Source organism: Chelonia mydas, chromosome 8 (genome assembly GCF_015237465.2).
Source record: "Chelonia mydas isolate rCheMyd1 chromosome 8, rCheMyd1.pri.v2, whole genome shotgun sequence".
In the NCBI taxonomy this organism is placed as follows: domain Eukaryota; kingdom Metazoa; phylum Chordata; order Testudines; family Cheloniidae; genus Chelonia; species Chelonia mydas.
Genome location: NC_057854.1, coordinates 34,343,567 through 34,363,901, shown reverse-complemented (window position 1 = coordinate 34,363,901; position 20,335 = coordinate 34,343,567). Strand labels below are relative to the sequence as shown.

At 39.1% G+C, this 20,335-nt stretch overlaps 1 protein-coding gene across 13 annotated transcripts in view; it reads right to left on the bottom strand.

Annotated features, from left to right (window-relative positions):
• The window catches only part of MATR3 (matrin 3), a 44,913-nt gene extending 25,958 nt beyond the window's left edge, over positions 1-18,955 (bottom strand). For 2 of the 13 annotated variants that reach the window (XM_037907563.2, XM_043552727.1), the window contains exons 1-2: positions 18,410-18,600; positions 4,550-5,614 (exon numbers count right to left, since the gene is read on the bottom strand). In XM_037907563.2, coding sequence (XP_037763491.1) covers positions 4,550-5,452 — 903 coding nt within the window. In that variant the 5' untranslated portion in view covers positions 5,453-5,614; positions 18,410-18,600. Of the gene's footprint in view, positions 1-4,549; positions 5,615-17,416; positions 17,519-17,720; positions 17,888-18,291 lie in introns of all 13 variants that reach the window. The other 11 variants (XM_037907562.2, XM_027821631.3, XM_027821632.3 and 8 more) reach the window with 11 other exon arrangements.
• Positions 18,956-20,335: the final 1,380 nt, after the last annotated feature.

Here is a 20,335-nt window from a genome sequence, read left to right as displayed (position 1 = left end):
TCTGAACTATGACTACAACTATTGAAAGAACTGAGTCTCTTCCCCCCCCCCCCCCCCACACTGTTCCCCAGTCTTCCAACCATCAAAGGGAGCTCTGTGCTACTCTATTCTTTCCCCAATGGCCAGTTTTGGTTCTCTTCCCTCATGAAGATGTCCAATGCCTGCTCTTGCTGTTTCTCGCAGCTTTCATAAGCAACTGTAGAATGAAACGGACATGATTTCCGAGTTCCACTCTTGATCAGGGGTTTCAAACAAGCAGCAATGAAACTGACCAGAACCTTATTAATTCCACTCTACTGCAGTCAAAGAAACCCATGATCATCAGCAGAAGTACTGGAGCAATTAGTTATAGTACAACTATATTTTCAAGCTTAAATTCTGCACACATTGATGGCCTCTCTCTGTTCTCCAGAAAAATCTTACTCCGTATGGGCAACGTTTCCATTTTTAAGATGTTATAACCATCCTCCTGGGTAAAGCAATGAAGTATCTGAGGCTAATTGTACTGCCTTGCCTCCAAGAACTCAGAGTTTTAATGGCCTTGCAGCAAAAGAATGAATGATCATTCAAGTCTCCCATGCAGCATTGTCACTAAGCTATAATTAGGGCCCTGCCAAATTCAAAACCATTAAAAATGCGTCACAGACCATGAAATCTGGTCTTGTGTGCTCTTTTACCCTATGTTATATAGGTTTTACGGGCGAGACCAGCGTTTCTCAAACTGGGAGTCCTGACCCAAAAGGGAGTTGCAGGAGGTCACAAGGTTATTTTAGGGGGGTTGCAGTACTGTCACCCTTACTTCTGAGTTGCCTTCAGACATGGGGGGCTAGAGTGGCGACTGTTGGCCGGGTGCCCAGCTGTGAAGGCAGCTCCCCGCCAGCAGCAGTGCAGAAGAGTGGCAATACCATACCATGCCATCCTTACTTCTGTGCTGCTGCTGGCAGCGGCTCTGCCTTCAGATCTGGACCTCAAGCCAGCAGCTGCCATTCTCCAGCTGCCCTGCTCTCAAGGCAGCACCGCCACCAGCAGCAGCACAGAAGTAAGAAGGGTAGCAGTACCATGACACCCCCTACAATAACACTGTGACCCCCCCCCCACAAAATCCTTTTTGTGTCAGGACACCTATAATTACAACACCATGAAATTTCAGATTTAAGTAGCTGAAATCATGGAATTTATGATTTTTTAAATCCTGTGACCGTGAAACTGACCAAAATGGACAGTAAATTTGGTAGGGCTGATTTTTTTTAAGATATACAAAACACATCAGAGAGCAGGATGAAATCCTGATCACTCACTCTGTCAGAGGTTGTTTGTTTGTTTTTAAAAAGGAGGACACCACTTGGTGCAGGATTCACAAGATCTGAGCTCCCACTATTGGCTCTGCAATTGTGAACTTGTAGAGCAATGATTCTAACGCACAAACATGTGAACAAGCGTCAGTTTATTCCACTATATACCAAACATTCATTACTTAAAAATAAACGGAGGCCAAATTTGGAAAAGGAAGATCATTTAAAGCTTTTAAAAGGTGGTGCAAACAGATTTAAGACATTTAATACAAACAGGCATCCCCTAAACAATAGGAAAATGTAAACTTTGGAGTTTACAATGCACTTTTAATTTGAAAAGTTTCCAAGGCTGGCTCGGCTAGAAGTAAATGTGTATATGAAGTTGGCTTACAAGTTTATTCTTTAAAAGTGACAAACTAAATTAAATATCCTCTGTGTGGCCTGGCTGGGATTTTAACATATAAAGAAGTTGGGCACCCAATTCCACACTGAATTTCAAATTCCCTCAGGTTCTTTTGAAAACCCATCCTATACATATATTTACAAATTAATTTTTACAAGTGAAGTTTTTTTTTAAACTAAGGTGAAGTTAGCTTGCCTAGTTAGTTTTTTCTTTAATAGTTTTACCACATTCTATTAAAAGGGTTCTAGACTCCTTAAAATATTACTCAGGTTGCTTCAGGATCCAAGCTTCCCAATTCTGAATTTTCAGGGCATATTTACACACAGACATTGGTCTAGGTGCGTGTCTGAAATTAAACTCTTAAGTACCCTCAGCTCCCACTGAAGTCAATGGCATTGCTCACGACTTTAGAAAAAAAAAAAAAATCAGGCCAAGCTTATTTAGGAGCCTAACTTTAGACATATATTTATTAGTCTTAGCTATTACTTTTAGAAACCCATGTCTCTTGAATGTTTTACTTTCAAGTTAACCTACTCATGCTCTTCCGTCTACCACAATGGGTCTGTTTTATTTTACAGGGAGAGTTAACATTTGCCTAAATCCTGTTCTGTGATGTAAGGGGTCAAAACTGATAAAGTTCGTAATCAGACAATTTGGGCAGTGTTTCTTTTCACAAGTAGATGTTAGAACAAGCTATCAATCATCAATGAATATTTATACACAAAGTTAAAGGAACAACTAGTAACATATACAGAAAAGGAGCGCAACTTCTTATATTTGTGAAGTCAAGTTAAGTTTTTCCCTTTGGCAGACTTTGATAAACCACATAGTCCTCCTTCTCTGTCCTCCTGATATTATTTCATTTTAGAGGAAAGAGAAGATATTGTAGTAATAAGCTAGAGTTGTCCCAGCTCAGAGAAGCATATTTCAATCTGCTTCCCCTAGAATTTGCTTCAGATCTTAGTGTTTTATCTGTGACTCAAAATCAGAAATACTATAACGTAAGGAATATCTAACAAAACTGGAGAAAATATGGTACCTATATCATTGCAGGAAAATATTTTCTTCTTGCAGTGGTGTTATTTCTGGATAAGAAAGCAGACCCCAGGATTTGGATCCTGGCAAAATAGAGGAACCGGTTTCCAAAATATTTTATATGATGTATTGGAAGTTTAAGTCTGCACATGTATTATGTTACTAACTTGATCTTAAACAGTTTAAATTTATAAACATTCTTTAGCTCACTTTAAAGTGTTTTCAATACACTGTCAAAACGGGGGAAAGTATTTTTTCATATTCTAAAAAAAGCTTCCTTTCACAATTGGCTTCTTTTATGCCAAGTTCCTGTACAAAACAAAGCAAGCAGAACAGAGTAAGTGAAAGTGCTAAAAAAAACCCTTTATAACAGAAGAATTAGTTGATACCATTATAAAGTATCTCAAGATGTTAACATTTAACTTCTGTAACCAAATAAGATGTTTTCATAGAACTATGGGTTTGTTGTTTATTTTGTTTGTATCAGTTACAAAAATAAACTTCAAATAAAGGAGAAAAAAAATTATTATTGGAGTTACCGGAAGTAATAATTCATATACCTGTATTTGCTTTGTCAGGTTAGTAAATACAATATAACAGCTAAATTCTCAAGTTATATGGACACTTGAGGTTTCTTAATTTTAGTTATTTTACACAAAATATTGCTTTAAAATGTTTTCAAGTGTAGGTAATACTTCCAGATGTTACTGTAAAGAAAAAGTTAGTAACAATACCACCACATTAAATCAATTTTAAGGCAAATGTATGTATTCTTAACGTGAATAGTTTTCCCCAAAGCCTTCAAATGAAAAATATAATGTAACTGATTTTGACCAGAGGGGCATTAAAAGCCAATTTCAAAATTCAGCTGCCTAGTATATTGAAAATCAGCAAGAATGAATAAAACCAAAAAGCTGAAAGTAAGAGGGCTCTGAAATAATATCTGAGCAAATAAGCCAGTTTGAGTGAATTGTCACCTTATCAGAGACCTGAACTATAATTATGAATAATTTAAGAGGGAAGTCTGATCAAAAATAAATATACCAGAAGATCCACTCTATTTGCAAGTCAAGTAAAAGAACACTACCAGGAACACAGAGCAGGATACTGCAGCAGCAGACTGATTTTTTCTGAGCTTCTAAAGGGACAGATGCAACATGTGACAATAAAAAGGGAGTCTGAAGTGTGCTTAAGAAAGTTGTGAAAAAAGGAGAAAAAATGACAAATTTCAGCCATAGTATGAGATAGAGTGTTAAAGTGAAATTAAAAAGGCAAGAATGACCTAATCTAAAATGTGAATTATACTCCTGCAAATAAGTTCCAGGGCTCTACATTAACTCTTTCCCTTTGGCCATGGACAAGGAAAAAAGCAGTATTGTGCAAGAATGCATCTTAACTACATATAAATCAGCAATCAAGACAGATGTGGAGGAGAGCTGACTCTAGCTTCCTGAATAGCACAATAGATACACTGCGAAAAAAAACACAACCAAAAACAAAAATACCAAAAAAACTGCTTAAATGCCAGATGTTTGTGGTTAAGAGAACATGTAGGATGTAAAATATAAATAAGATATCCCAGCAGATGATAGCTGTTTGGTCTGAAGTTAAGCAATCTGGGCAAATAGAATATTAATGTAAAGCCCTGGTTTAAAGTGTTCATTAACAATTACTTTGTAAATAAACAAAGTGCCTTTTTCACTTTCAAATTTTCAGATTTTAAAAGTAATTAGGCTATAGAAATAGTCAAAGAAATAGGTAAAAACAGAATAGATACTACAATGTAAAGGAAAATAGAAGCATCTGATGCATAACTCACCTTATTAGAATGAACTGGCATATCACATATAGAGCACAGATGGGGATAACCCTTCGGTAAGAATCCATGGAAGTCTTCAATATTGCTATTTGGAGGAGCACCTCTCTTTTTCTCAAAGAGAGATCTCTCAGGACCAGGACCACGACCCATTCTGTCATACTCACTTTCATATTTATGATAGTTATGCGAAGTCTCACCATAAAAAGAGTCATCCCTACACCTTTCTCCATCTCTTAATCTGTCATCTTCATAATCCATTCTGTCATAATAACCAGATTCTTGAGAACGACTTCCATGGTCATAGTCAACCACTGGGTTGAGACTAGGACCACGATCATCAAAACTATCTCTTCTAAAGTGCCTTTTTTCTTCCCAATCATCCCTAGGTACTCTGTATGGTGGCTCCCGTGTAGATGATCTGCCATCTCTACCATAACTCAATGAAGGACCTTCTTCAGCTCTCCTCCTTTTAAGTTGTAGAAGGATTTGAGGCAAGTTTTCAGGAGTAATCTTGTCCTCGGGATAGCGACTCAGTTCATCTAAGTCTCTAGCAGACAGACCAAAGCTGGCCAAAATATTAGTGGCCTGGTCTGCATCTCCACGGTGCTGAGAAGACAAAGGGAGTGGACCTCTACTTCCAATGTTAAAAATAGATTGTAAATTATGGGAAGAGGTACTAGCAGAAGACAGTGCACTATGAGATCCTTGTTGGTTCAATGAAGAACTCATTCCAAGATTCATTAAGCTAGCAAGCCGTGCAGTACCCTGGTTCATCCTTCCAAGAGATGCTGGCATACTTAAAGACTGGGTAGCAGCAGTAAGAAGGCCTATTCCTGCAGATAGGTCACGCCCATGACCTTGTGAATCCCTACTTAGAGATGACTGCTGGAATGACTTGGACATTGTAGAACTATAGCTTGTCTACTTTATGGATCAAAATTTTAAAGATGGCTGAAAAGAAAGCTCACACTAGAAAGGTAAACTTCACTTCAAAATGGTAACGCCAAGAAAAAAGGATCAGTAATGACTGTAGATCTTCTTCAAGCTGAGAAACACCAGACAATTCTGTAGAAAAACAAGCAGTTTTAGTCATAAATCCCTTTAAACAGATGCAGTTTTAAACTTATGCATCATGTTGATCTAAAAAACATTTAAGATCTCAATCTTACAAGGCTTTTATTACATAGCTTAAACAGATTTGAGATGTACTCAGAACCTACATATATTACTTCAGATAAAAATACAATAGTTTTTCCTCCTATACAAACTAGTCTTCTCCGACAAAAAATGAGTCATACTGAAGATAAGTGAATTTCAGAAGCTTTAGATGTTAGAAAGCATCTCAAGTTTACTAGCACACAAGCCTTGATCTTTAATGGTTTTGTATACACCCTACATTACTATGCTAAGTTCCAGAAGACCACAAAAAAAAAACAAAGCCATGGAAACCAAGATGAATTTGCCATATACACATTTGGAAATGAAAACTATACCACTATAGAAAAGGACGAAAGGGAAGTTATAAGTAACTGAAGTTTGGGCAACAAGTGTCTATTATAAGATCTAGTAAATAAGACCAAACATAATATTCAACCTTTATGCAGTCAAATCAAATTACTGAAGTGAAGACAGATGTGAACAAGAAAAATAAGTTTTAATTTGGCAGAAAGTAAATAAGACCTCTTGCTCAAATTGCAATTATATGGTTAATACCACATATGAAATGAATCTATTCACTATACCACAGCCATAACACATCAGCCTGTGCTATCAGATCTCAAGCTAAATAAGGCCAGGTTTTGTCAGTACTTGGATGGGAGACGTCCAAGGAAAACCCTATTGCTGCAGGATGAGGCAGTGGTAAATCACAAGATGGTGCTATTCTCCCCACCCCCAATCCCCATCAGTTCTGAACCAACACACTGTTAGGAAACACTGATGATACTGCTGTCTTTTGGATGTGACTTAAAATTGAGATCATGACCATGATGGTTGTTAAAGGTCCCTGAGCATTTTTCACAAGAGATGAATATTACCTGGAATTTACCTATGATACTAGAGCAGAGTAATATATTCTGCCTAATTACATTTCTTCTGCAGTTTCAACTGGATATGGTATTCTTCACTTCCTACACTGTTTTGTAGGGTTTCTGTGCACTTTTTGACAGCTGTTTTATTCCAATCCAGAGATGCTGTATTTCAAAGGGATTTCATTTTTGTGGAGAGGTGTGGTAGTGTATTTCCCCTCACATTTACACCTCTACAGACTTGTGGCATGCGCTGCCTAAGCAATCCAATTCCCCATATGAACGCCCTTCTCTGGTAACAGAGGACGACTGCATTTGGGTCCTGAAAAGAATACACCCGTTGAATTCCTGCATGGCCACTCACCCATAAAAGCATAATGGCCTTGCAACAGAGAAAAGAAACATTTTGGGGGAGAGACAAGGGAATAAATGCAGGGGTCTTCCTCTGAAGAGATGAATAGCGGAGAAGCTCTATGGCACACACCAGGCACTTAGCCTTGCAGAGTTTCCCGTTCCCAATACTAGGAGAATTCAAAAGTACAAGCAGGGGTTTACAAGTGTGTGATCCTCATAACTGCATACTGAATTTAAATCCATTTTTCGGTGGTGACTAAAGTAAAAATATTGCTGAAAAAATATTTTAAGTGTAAAGCACTTTGGTATCCTCTGGGGTGCAAGATGCTATATATGTCATACGTATCAATGCTTTACCAAATATTTATGATTTATATCAGAGATGTAGGGAATCGTATAATAGATGTGAATAATACACAAAGCCAACACAAAGGACCACCACCAATGCATCCAACGTTATGACTATAATTTTGCTTTACCAATGGTTAAAAAAAATCTGAAGCCTTTTGCAGTCAATTGACATAAGTTTCATTGTATGTATTTCAGATGGGATCTATAAGATTAAGCAGCATGGGAAAAACTTATTTGGAAAGAGCAAATGATGTGGCGAGGTAGAAGGATATTTCAGACATCAGTAGTTGCACAATAAATTACTCAGTGACAAGAATGCAGGGAGGGACAGAGAAGGCAGGTGGCTAGGTGAAATGGTGAGATCCAAGACTCAAGCTGAACAAGTTTCAGGAGTCTCTTTATTTAAAAAAGGGACATTTTTGGACTTTATATATTCTTTATATATGAATATATAACGAATATATTCTAATATATTCATATTCAAGATAAAGTCGGTAGCAGCATTCTGTAATAGTTCACACTACCTTCAAAATACTTCACAAACTACTCTACAAAGCAAATTTTACTTCATTTTATATACATCTGCATTAACTTAAATCCTTAAAGTATAGTTCATGTACACATTTGTAGCATGGGACAGAATTTGGTTTTTAATAGTGCCTTTCTTAAGGTTGATCAAGGAACTTTGCAAAACGGTGAGTTAGAAACTGGTAACAAAGGTTGAGCATACAGCCATATGCCCAGCAATAACTTGATGTACATAGCTTTGGACATCAGAACCTTTTTAAACTAGAAGTTGAACAGGACACCAGAATACCACTGAACAAAACCAGGAGTATTTGAGTAGTAGCACCTCAGAGTTCTGCTGCAGAGAGAAACTGAGTTTCACTCTGTAGCCTGGCTCTACATATGAATTGCTTCTGCAGAGTGTAACTGCAAAGATGTTGCAGATCTGCAAAGAGGAAAAGAGAAAGCCAGAAAAACAGAAATGAAGACTACAAACACAGAAAAGACAGAGCAGGGAGAGAAACTCAGGAGAGGATGAAGACAGACAATTATGTGGAAAACCACTGCTGACAGAATTGTGGGTCTTTTAGTAGTTTGTGTACTATACCATAAATCTGTTTATCCTTGTTAACTTTCAAGAAGTAGAATATAGAGGGAAATTAAGCTTCTGGGTGGATGTCTCTAAACTTTTCCTCATATCATTGGCATCTGATGATTGCCACCAGTCTTTTGTTTGTACATTAAGATCAAAAGTGGGAAGGGGACAAAAAGAAAGAAATAAGAGCAACTAATTTCATAACCAAAGGATGTTTAATTTCTACATGGTCAAGTTTAACATCTCATTCAAAAGACAGCATTTCTAACACTGCAGGCCCTTGAAGGACTGCAGTACAGTGTCTATACCAGGTATTGACAAGTCCTGATGAACCTATACCCCAAGATCTTCTGACTTCCAAGTGAGTGTGCCATCAACTGAGCCACACAAACAAGATGACCATGACTGATCAAAGCAGTGGAAGGAATTGAGGTTTGATTTAGCTCAGTTCAAAGTGTAGTGCTATGAAAGTGTTGTTCCCAGTATAGTTAAAATTGTAACAGATGTGTTTTGGAATCTAAATTTTAATTATAAAGATTTATAGTCAGAAAATGGATAATATCAAACTTTGAGAGTTTATAGTAAAAGCTATTTCAACATTAAGTCATTTTTAAAGTCGAAATGCTACTAACTACAGATAAACATGAACAATGTCAAACAATCTTTAGAAACAAGTTGTGCAAGAAAGTTCTCCAAAATAAATCTAATGAAAGGTTGACAAAATGCAAAAAAGAAAAATTGGAACCATACTGAATGTGTAGCTGCCATATACAAAGGCAGATTAATGCTGATTTTCAAACAGTACTGGGATTTTGTTCTATTTTAATATAGAAACAGTATTCATACTCTGTTTCTAAACATTTAGAAGTCTGACAGCCATATTGTGCCATCCATTTTCAGTGGAAATTCCCCATGAAAATCAAGAAGCATTCTACTTTAGCAAATGGATAGCATTACATAAGTCTAAGTTCTAAGGATACATCAATCTTCGGCCATACAAACCTTAGCAGCAGCATCTTTTTAAAGGTACACTTAGGCTGAAAATATTTTTGAAAATTAATTTCCTTACCTGTGTAAATACCTTGGGCTATTAAAATAAAGTTTTAAAAATCTAAATGACATTTCATAGTTCGTGCTGTTTTACTATTTGTATTTCTCAGTTTGGACAATGAAAATCAAACAATTTTCAAAAATCAAACCTTTGTTTCTAGTCAGTTTCACTTTCTGGTTTTCCGGCACCAATGTAGTACTGCAAACACTTGGAGGGAGGGGGTTAAATAAAAATACTATTACTGAAATAAAAATCATGATAAAACATAAAAATAACATCGTAGGGTTTTTTAGAACAATTTTTTCACCTAAATTACCTGACAAATGCTTCCTTTAAAAGGATACTAACAAGAGTTAAAGCCAAAAATGTAACCCAGCTTAATGTTTTCATGTTTGACATGCTAATCCGAAGTCTAATATGTTAAACTATGTGTAAATTTTCTCCTTAAGAATTAGACCTACTAAACACACACACACACACACCCCTTCCATTAAGGAATATTCCAACCCTTAGTCTTTAAGGACTGATATACATGTTATGGCACAAATGTTTATATAATCTACATATGTCACCAAAAGCCATTTAATAATGGGATCAATTTTCAAAAGCGTATAAAGCCTCTGAAGCTTGTTTGCACACTCCCAAAAATAGTTTTTAAATAAATTTAAATAAAAACCCTAGTCTCTAGTTGAGACTGTGTACCAAATTTCAGACAGCAACAAAACACAAACATGAGCACATAAAGACTTTAAAGTGTTGACTAATTTGACTGTAATAGTATTAATATGCAATACCAAAATAAACTGACACTAAATACTGTACACATTTTGAAAATTAGACAAAAGCTTCAATGTCTATCTTTTATGTTCCACATCCATGTTGCCTCACCTTGTGAAGTGAGTGGACAAGAGTAAATCTACTCAGGTTTATTGCAGCTGTTCCATTTCCAATATGAACAAAAATCATAACTGTCTACTGTCAACGCAATTTTTGTACTTACTCCTATGTTCTTTGTTCAAACTCTGTTTTACTAGTCACAGCAATAATCCATAACTACAGACATATGCACAATCTTCTTCCTACATTTGTTTCCAGCAACAGAATACCACTGTTAAAAAGTTGTTCTGTGTAAGGAAACTGGCTATTCCTATGCTGGAATAGGCTGTGGACTTAAAAGAACTCCTCCAACTTCAGGGTTTTGTTTTTGTTTTTAAAACCTTTTAGTAACAGTTAACTCCTATAGTTTCTGTAACGAGGATTAAAGGAAACACAGGAAAATGCGATAAAGTCACAAAAACAGGCAGGAGAATCAGGAGCAGATGAAATACAAAAAATAACTGGTTTATATGTTAAAAAGCTTTGCAAGTCCTATTCTCAAATGCTAATTTTAGCATATAAACACACACACCCCAAATATAATTAACAGAACTTATTCTAATATAAAGACAGATCCTACAGTCCTTAAATAAGTTATGTATCTATAATGGAGGTGTAATTTCTCTTAATAGGAAGCAGATTTCACTTCTGCAGGGAGCCAAAAATCTGCTGTGTGTGTTTAGGATTTTAAACAGATGCAATAGACTGAAGTTTGTTCAGTTTGAAAGCTAACTGTTCTAACTTATGAATGATCAATACAGATCTTAATACATTTGCAACAATCTCTATATTTTTTCTTTAGTTTAAGCAGAAGCCCATTATAATTAATTTCAACTGAACTAAACTGACTTTTTGTAATTGTTGTCCAATCTTTAATTCTAAAGGGTATGGCTTGAAAAATAAACCCAGTACCTAGAAGCCTGAGGATTAAGTTTGCCATATTAAACTGCATTGGTTTAAATCAATCCAATCACTGATTTAAATCTTGTTTTGCATTTATAATTTTTAATTTTCTAAGGAAAGGTTGAGTTTCATTCACTGGTAACCATTAAAACATGTTGATTTACAAACTAAACAAGTGCAACTAAAACCTTTACACTAAATTTGGTACGGATTGCTAACCAGGAGGAATACACTATATCAATACACATGTATGTAAGCTATATAATTGCTTAAATAAATTTGTTTACACCTCTTTATTTTTACATTTTTAATATGTCACAAAATGATGAAAGATGCATTTCTTATTTATAGATTACTACTTTACTGGAGACTGCATTTGGATGAAAAGTAGAAATTAAAAGTGCACAAAACAGCATTTTAAAATTGTTTATTAGTTTAATAAATCTATTTCAATTGTGCTGGACACAAGAAAATTTATCGAAACATATTTTGCATTTAAAACTGATTAAAACAAAGGGAGAGTATTCTCTATAGTTAGTGAATTGAACTAATTGTTTCTGGTCACCAGACCCTTCCATTGTAGAACTAGCAGAATTCAGCCTCTCTCACCTTGTTTTTACTGAGATTGGAAGAGGAAAATAAGCTTTCCTACTTTTTCAACTCACAACCAATTTCTCAACTCTGAATGAACTAATAATTGAACTGAACTACTTGAATAAATTAAAATGAAAAAAACAAAAAACAAACCTGTATCTGCAGAAGTGGCTACTTCTGTCAAAACACAGTATAACACCAACAAATCCTGGTTCTACTTGCTTAGCCAGTGACTTCAACCAGTTCAGTTGTTTGACTTTCTCTAAAACTTCAGTGCCAGGTATATACTGCTTAATTTTATTTAATTTAAAATATTTTAACAGAACATAGTAAGTTTAGGCCTTAACATAGGTTGCCAACTTCAAAAGTTTTTTTTAATTTTAATAAAAATAGTTTAAATAGAAAATTGATTTCAATGTATTTATTTTTATCCATTGTGTGTCCACAGACACAAGAGGTTGCAGGATCAGGGCCATAGTTTCAGACGTGGGAATGCTATGTAGCAGATAACTGCATCAGAAAGCAGTGTCTCCATTGTTGTAAAAGAAGTTCTATTGTTTACTTTATCACAAAAAAAATAAGTTACGTCAAATCAATGTTAAAAAATAAACTTTAGCTTAAAGTTAAGAAAGTTTCAAGACAGCATGGACGTGGAGACAAAACAGCTCTTTGTCAAAAGATAAGATGCCTGCTTCCTATCTCAGTCATATGTAACTTTTTTTTTTTTTTAAGTAGAATCATACATTTTTGTTGTGCTGAAGTATGCAAACGAGGGGACAACCAGAAAATCATTATTTACCCCCCCCTTTTTTTAAACAAAGGCTTTACTAAAAACAAAACAGCAATCCTAGAAAAAACAGATTTTAAAAAATGAAGAGGCTGAGCTAAAGAAAAAGAAATGGGCACAAGAATTATTTTTAAAAGTTGAAAATAGGGAAATACGGAGTAGAGATATTTTTTTAAATGTAACTGAGTCAGATTCATCACATGAACAAGCTAGCCTGTGCAACCACATTACCTTATCGGTGCTATCCTTGTGCCTTTCCCCTTTTTCAATCCTGTTTGTTAAACCCCGTCTGTAGAGAACCATAGAAACACAGGACCATTCCAGCTCAAAAGAGGTCACCTAGCTCACCCCACTGAGGCAGGACCCGAAAAGGTGTTTGTCCAAACTATTCTTAAAAGCCTGCCATGATAGGGATTCCACAAGCTCTGCTAGAAGCTTATTCCACTACTTAACTGTGTAGTTAGAAAGTTTTTCCTAAAACACCTAACCTAAATCTCTCTTGCTGCAGATTAAGCCAATTACTACTCCTATCCTCAGTGGACATGGAGAACAATTGATCACCATCCTTTTTATACAGCCTTTCATATGTTTGAAGACTTATCAGGTTCCTTCCCTCCCCCCCACCCCCATCTTTTCTCAAGACTAAACACAACAAGTTTTTTTTAATTTTCCTCATAACTGAGGTTTTGCTGAAACCCATCATTTTTGTTGCTCTCCTCTGGACTCTTCAATTTGTCCACATCGTTCCTGAAGCATGGCACCCTGAACTAGAAACAATATTCCAGCTAATGCCTCACAAGTGCTGAATAGAGCAGGACATTACCTTCCACATGTCACGTATAAAACACTCCTGTTAATACACTCCAGAATTATATTAGCCACTCTCACAACTGTATCACTCTGTTGGCCGACATTCAATTTGTGATCTACTATAACCCCTAGATTCTTTTCTGTAGTACTACTTCCTAGCCAGTTATTCCCCATTTTGGATCTTGGTGATTTTTCCTTCCTAAATTATTACTTTGCACTTGTCTTTATTGAATTTCATCTTGCGGATTTCAGAACAATTCTCCAATTTATCAAAGCCCTTTCGAATTATATATAAGCCTGTCCTTCAAAATGCTTGCCATCCTCCCATCTTGGTGTCATCAGCAAATTTTATAAGTATGCTCTCCACTCCATTATCCAAGTCATTAATGAAAACATCGAATAGTACCCGACCCAGCGTAGACCCTTGCGGGACCCCACTACAGTTTGACAGTAAACCATGTTAACTACTCTGTGTTTTCAGAGTTATAATAACTTATAGTAATTTCATCTAGGCCACAGTCTCATAAGCCAACTAAGGAGATATCATGTGGGACTGTGTCAAAAGCCATACTAAAAATGAAGACATATCATGTCTAGGTCAGTGATCCTGTCAAAAAAGGAAATTAGACTGGTTTAGCACGATTTGTTCTTGACAAATCCATGTTGGCTATTATCCTCTAGGTGCTTATAAATATACCTTAGGATGAAATTCATCCAGTCCTGCCAACCTGAATACATCTAACATCTAAATATTCTTTAGCCTGTTCTTTCCCTTTTCTAAAATGCATTCCTTCCCCCTTGTTGTTAATATTAATTTACGGCTTGTCTTAAACAAAGGCCCTGACCCTACAGTGAGATACAGTCAAGCAAATTTCTGCACTCAAGGGGAGCCTGACTGAAGTCCATGAGGCTCCACTCAGGACCGTGAGTCAACCTGTGCATGTGCCACTGAAGGACGGGGACCTTAGGTTTTAAGCTCACTGTAGCAGAGACCATTATTACTATGTGCTTATACAGCACTTTGCCACAATGAGGTCCTAATCTTGATTAGGGTCTCTATGCACTACAGTTACACAAAGAATTTATAACAAGAATTTTGAAAGTGAGATGAAAGATTTAAACAAGTAAATAAGACTTGCTGTTATTTAATAAAAAAAACCTAGACCTTACAATGTATCACAGGGGTTTTCAAACTGGGGGTTGTGAACCCTCAGGGCATCATAAAGTTATTACATGGGGGGTTGCGAGCTGTCAGCCTCCACCCCAAACTCCGCTTCGCCTCCAGCATTTATAATCATGTTAAATGTAAAAAAAAAAATTGGTTTTAATTTTTAAGGGGGTCACACTCAGAGGCTTGTTGTGTGAAAGGGGTCACCAATACAAAAGTTTGAGAACCACTAAATCAGACACAGAGTCACCCAAAGATGGAGCAAGTCACAAGTAGCAGAATAATACAGACATCCCAACCTTAGGTCTCTTGACACACCAAGATATAGAAGCTAAACAAAAATTACATACCTACAGATAAAAAGAAAAGGAGTACTAGTGGCACCTTAGAGACTAACCAATTTATTTGAGCATAAACTTTCGTGAGCTACAGCCATCCGATGAAGTGAGCTGTAGCTCACGAAAGCTTATGCTCAAATAAATTGGTTCGTCTCTAAGGTGCCACTAGTACTCCTTTTCTTTTTGCAAATACAGACTAACATGGCTGCTACTCTGATACCTACAGATATTTCTGTAATTAGACCAAGTTATTTTCTTTCCTGATGAGATCAAAAATGCTGTTTGTGAACTTGCTGGCACATATTTTACTTGCAGAGAAGACAACGTGATGGTTCATTCAACAGTTTTACTGCCGAAACCAAAAACCCCTTTGTTTAAATTAAGATGACATCATAATACATGTGCAAAAACTGAGAAAGCACAGAAATACTAGGAGGCATTTATACTTATTTCTAAGAATTTTTGATTGGTTGCCATTTGCTGATCAGAGAACTAATCAAGAAGTCAACTGGCACAGAGGCAAGCAGCACAGGATAGATACATGGAGATCAATTCCTTTTGTGTTTGGTTGCAGCAGTCTCTCTTCCCATTGTCTGTGGCAGATCTAACCAAAGCTCTATTAGATGGGAACTTACCCAGTCCCATCTTTCTCCTTTACAACATCTCACTAGCACTTTTTATTTGTATGGAAATGGCAAGGGAGGAAATCTATCAGTTCCTGATTTTTTCCTGTTAATGAATATCTGAATTTTTAGAAGTGAATTCAGCATGGTTCCCTAATTCATTCTGGGGTATTTGAAAGTTCTTCTTGTTTTTTATGATGCAGATATTCCTGATAAAACTAGGGGATAGAAAAAGTTGTAGGCAGGATCAGTTTATAAGTACTTACTCTATTGGTTACTCTTGAATCATTTGGTCTTGGAATGCCTGTAGCATCCCAGTTATTTCCAAATCACAACTAACTGTAAAGTCTTCAAGTATGGAATACTCTGCAGATGAACTCTTCAAAAAATAAAGACCTTGTTATAAACTGAGTCCCTATTTAAAAGATAATTTGTTGTTCATACCTTCCCTTCTGAAATATCCTATTATCACTTTATATAAAAAGTGTGGATATGTTGTCGTGACTGAACAGATGAGCTCAAAAGGTTCCCATTAACCTAGGTTGCAATTATTGAGTCAACATTTAGATACATGGCATCAGAGGGGTAGCCCTGTCAGTCTGTATCCACAAAAACAACGAGGAGTCCGGTGCAGACTCCTCATTATTTAGATACATGGAGTATTATTCTAAAACTAGAGCAGACTTTACTTTTTTTTTTTTTATATAATTTATTAAACAGAAAAAGATTAAGACAAGTATGTGTATTGCATTTGCACGTAGTACAATGTTTCAACATTTGGGAGACAGAATAACATTTTTCTTCTGATGCTTTTATAAATAAAAGGTAAGGTACTCACACACCAATGATGGGTAACCCTATAAAAAAAACCCTTAATAATCAAGGTTTTTTTTTTAATTAAACAAAGAATACTAAGTCTCCTAGATGTGAGCTGCTTATCTCATTCTGGATGGAAAAACAAGACCCCTTATGTTCCCTGAGCTTCATGAAACTCGAGAATTCTTTAAGCTAAAGTTTTTTTTGTTTTTTTTTAATTTAAAATATAGCCAAAGACCATTAAACAATAAGCTTTTACTACTTTCTGTATTTAGGGCACTATCAGGTAGTTCTAGCCCAAACTGTATGCTCTGTAAAGCAAATAAACATTTAAATAGGACATTTGACTTTTTGAAAGTCATATTTCTGTCTGAGAATTTTTAACCTAAAGTTGAAAGTAATGCTTATGTAGCTATAACTCAAAGCTTTTTAATATCTCTCTTTTTTCCCCCTATTTTATGCATTTAACAGCATTTTGTATGTGGTCACTTAGGCCCTGTGCATGAAGTTAAAACATGTGCATGTCTGCTAAATCAGGGCCCTAGTTGCCTATTTGTCTGGCTCTCTCTAGTGGCAACAGAATAATTTTTTGTTCTAAAAAAGAAAATGCAACTATAGAACACAAAAAGGGGGGGGGGCCACACTGAGGGATGTGTGTAACACTTAAGGTAATTTCAGTTCACTTTTTGAAGTTCACTAGATTTCAAGTTAATGGTATTCTATTAAAAGGGACGTTATATATCATTTTAAAGGTGTAAATGACAAGTTTTCTTTTTCTGAGCCCAGGAGGCAAAGATTTAAACATGCCTGTGCAGTACTTGCAGCACGCATATGGTTCAAGTTCCATGAAAGTGAAACAGAGTAGAAACATAGGTTTTTAAAGTTGATATTTTCCTCTCTGCCTTTGGCCAGGATAGACATCTCTGGAAGTCCTCAGGAGCAACAGCCTTCAGAAATGCTATTAACAGAAGGCACATGTATTAATATGCTCTTTAGCCTCAGAATGTGTGTTTATGAAGCAAGCTGCTCACCCCACACAGTCTATATGGGAAGCACAAAAACTTCACCTGGGGCATGTGCACATCCACCTGAGGACACGGTTTATATGCTTAAACACCAGCGTTCCTGAGTCACCGACCAGTCCCCTGCATCTGAACCAGGCCAGCAACCTACAGCAATTAGAGGCAAGTTCACCACGTGGTACGGGGCTGGGTTATCCAACGTGGTGAAACTGGCTAGAGAAGAGCACACCGAACTGCAACGGAAGGGGCCCAGCAGGACGCTGCGTGTCTCAGAACCACAGTGAAGAGCAATGCAGGGGGAGAGCAGGCAGCCCCTATAAGGGACAGAAACCAGGAGCGAGGCACTCACTCATATGGGGTCATCAGAATCAGGGAGTTCGCACAGTACAGCACGATCTGTGCCTGGGGACAGGCGAAGTTCACGCTGCAATACGATCGGGGCCAGGCAGGGTGCGCGGAGTACGGTATGTGGTAGGGAGGCCCCACGAGACGATCCATGCTCAGGAACGCGCAGCGCTGTACAGCGGAGGAGGCACTGTGAGCGGCCCAAGGAAGCACCAATAGCAAGGCATGGGTCCACACGGCTCGCTAAGGGGGAAGGGCAGAGCGCAGTACTGCGAGCCGGGGAGAGGGGGCGCGCGCCGCAAGGCACGACAATGGAGGAAACCAGGCCCGCACGAGCCAGGGCTGCAGCGCGGCGCAAGGGAGGCCCGCTAGGCGGCCTAGACCGGGGGCGCTGTACTGTTCCCCCCCGGCCGAAGTCTCCGCTCAGCTTTCGCACGTGCGCTGCTGTCCCCAGGGGCCGGCTAAAGCCCCGCTTGTGTCGCTATCAGGCCCGACACCACCGGGGACACACACCCGCCATAAGCTTCGGCCACTGAGCAGAGCCTTGTCACCACCTCCCGTAGAGCCCGGCCTACCCGTTCCGGTCACCAGCGGCCCAGGCCCCCGTCGCTGCCCTCACGGTGAGGGAGAGGAGGAACAGCCAACACCAGCTCCTAACATGGCGGGGACAGCGAATCCCAGCCCCGCGCCTACCTCAGGCCCGCGATAGCGTCTCCATCCGCTGTCGCACCACCACCAACGGCTCCAGCGGGGGGGAGGTGGCTGGAGCCCGTGCGCGAGCCTCACACCTCTCGCGATACCCCCACAAACAAACACTTTTCACTGTCCTCTCGCGAGATAACGACTACCCCTCCGCGCGCGCACACTCGGTTGCTTCTCCGAGATTTGACGAATTCCCACCGCGTTGCTACCTCTGAGATGTCGCGAGGCTACCTGCCTGTGCCCGCAACTTGTTGCCGTCTCATCGAGATCTCGCAGAAGCCCTTATTCTCCCGCGCATACTGCCGCCACATCTCTTGTTCTCTTGGAGAACTCTCGCGATAGTTAGTCCAGTTATCTCTGCCGGCTCGCTCTCGCTCTCTCTCTCTCTCTCTCCAGATCCGCGCGGGGGATGAATTGAACTAGGCGGGGGCGAGCTACGGCTCCGTGCCCGGGCCCTCCGCCCCCACCTCGGCGTGCTCCCTCACGTGTCCCCGACTGTCATCAGCATGGGCCTGTGCCCAGCCTTCCCCCCCACCTACTCTCCTCACAGGACCCAGTCACCAGCACAGGTCTGTGTCAAGCCCCCGCCCCTCACCTCGGCCTGCTCACCTCACGGGCCTGTCACCAGGCCAGGCCTGCGCCCAACCTTTCCCCCTCCCCACCTTCCCTCATGGGCCCCTGACTGTCACCAACGTGGGCCTGCGCCCAGGTCCCCACCCCTTGGCCTGCTCCCCTCACAAGCACCTGACTATCACCAGCACAGGCCTGCCCCAAGCCCACCCCCCTCAGGCCCCTGACTTTCACCAGCAGTAGGCCTATGCCCAGCCTGCCCTCCACATCTCAGCCTACTCCTCTCACGGGCCCCTACCCCACTAGACAGGAACAAGGCCTTTGTCCGGAAGTTAGTGGCAGTGATCGATCATACCAGGTGGTTTATTGACACAGACCGTGGATAAGGGGGCAGTGGGGAGTTCAGTAACGTCCTGACCTGCCTAGATTCGCCCTGCCCCAGCATATCACAGCATCCCCCATAGCACCCAGTGACAGCCCTGGGATTTTGAAAACTGAGGGTGTGTGAAATTGCACAGAAGTCTGAGATGACAGAGGTCCGCTTGCTCCCTTGCCAGATGCTTAATTCCTGACCTTAGGTTAGATTATACACAGACCACAAGGTGAGATGCCCATCAGGCTCTTGTAAGGCCATAATTAGTGGCACAGGAACATGTCCGCACCTGCTGAGCTCCACTACTGTATGACTACCTCAGATAGGTTTTCTAAGCCATGAATCAGGCGCTCAGAACTGACACTGGACTAGAAAGTGGAAGCCATTCAGCACTCAGCAATGCTAGGCAACAGCACAGGACAGGAAACGAAAAAGAATACTGGCTACAACTGAAATTGCCCAGGTACTTTAATTACCCAAACTAGAATTTGGTAAGTATAGTGATGCTAATGCGCTTCGAGTTTCTGTCCTGGCCAGTTAAGACCTGGAGTTTGTATAGCTCCTTAGCTCTGGCTTCTTGTAACTGTTGTCAGTGCAATCATACTCTTTCACCCTGAATCTCAACTGACTGCTTTATCCAATGGAAAAAAGATGTTACAGTCCCCAAAATGTTTGAGGCAACAGGCACTCCTTGCATACTAGGTTCATTACAAACCTTTGGTGTAGATTAGGAGATCCTGGTAAAAATATAAGAACACTGACTTTTGTATGTAATCCTTTCCACTAAAGTTGTGATGCCACCTTGCAGTCGCATGAAGACAGAATGGTATTGTACTTCCATATGTGTGTGTGGAGCTGAAGGCTTGGTGACCAAATAATTGTAGAAATTGTTCTGTCACTTTCAGGTTGTGGAAATTATTTCATAATCAATACTTTTCACTCCAATTAAATTTTCTGACTGGGCAAAGTTTACG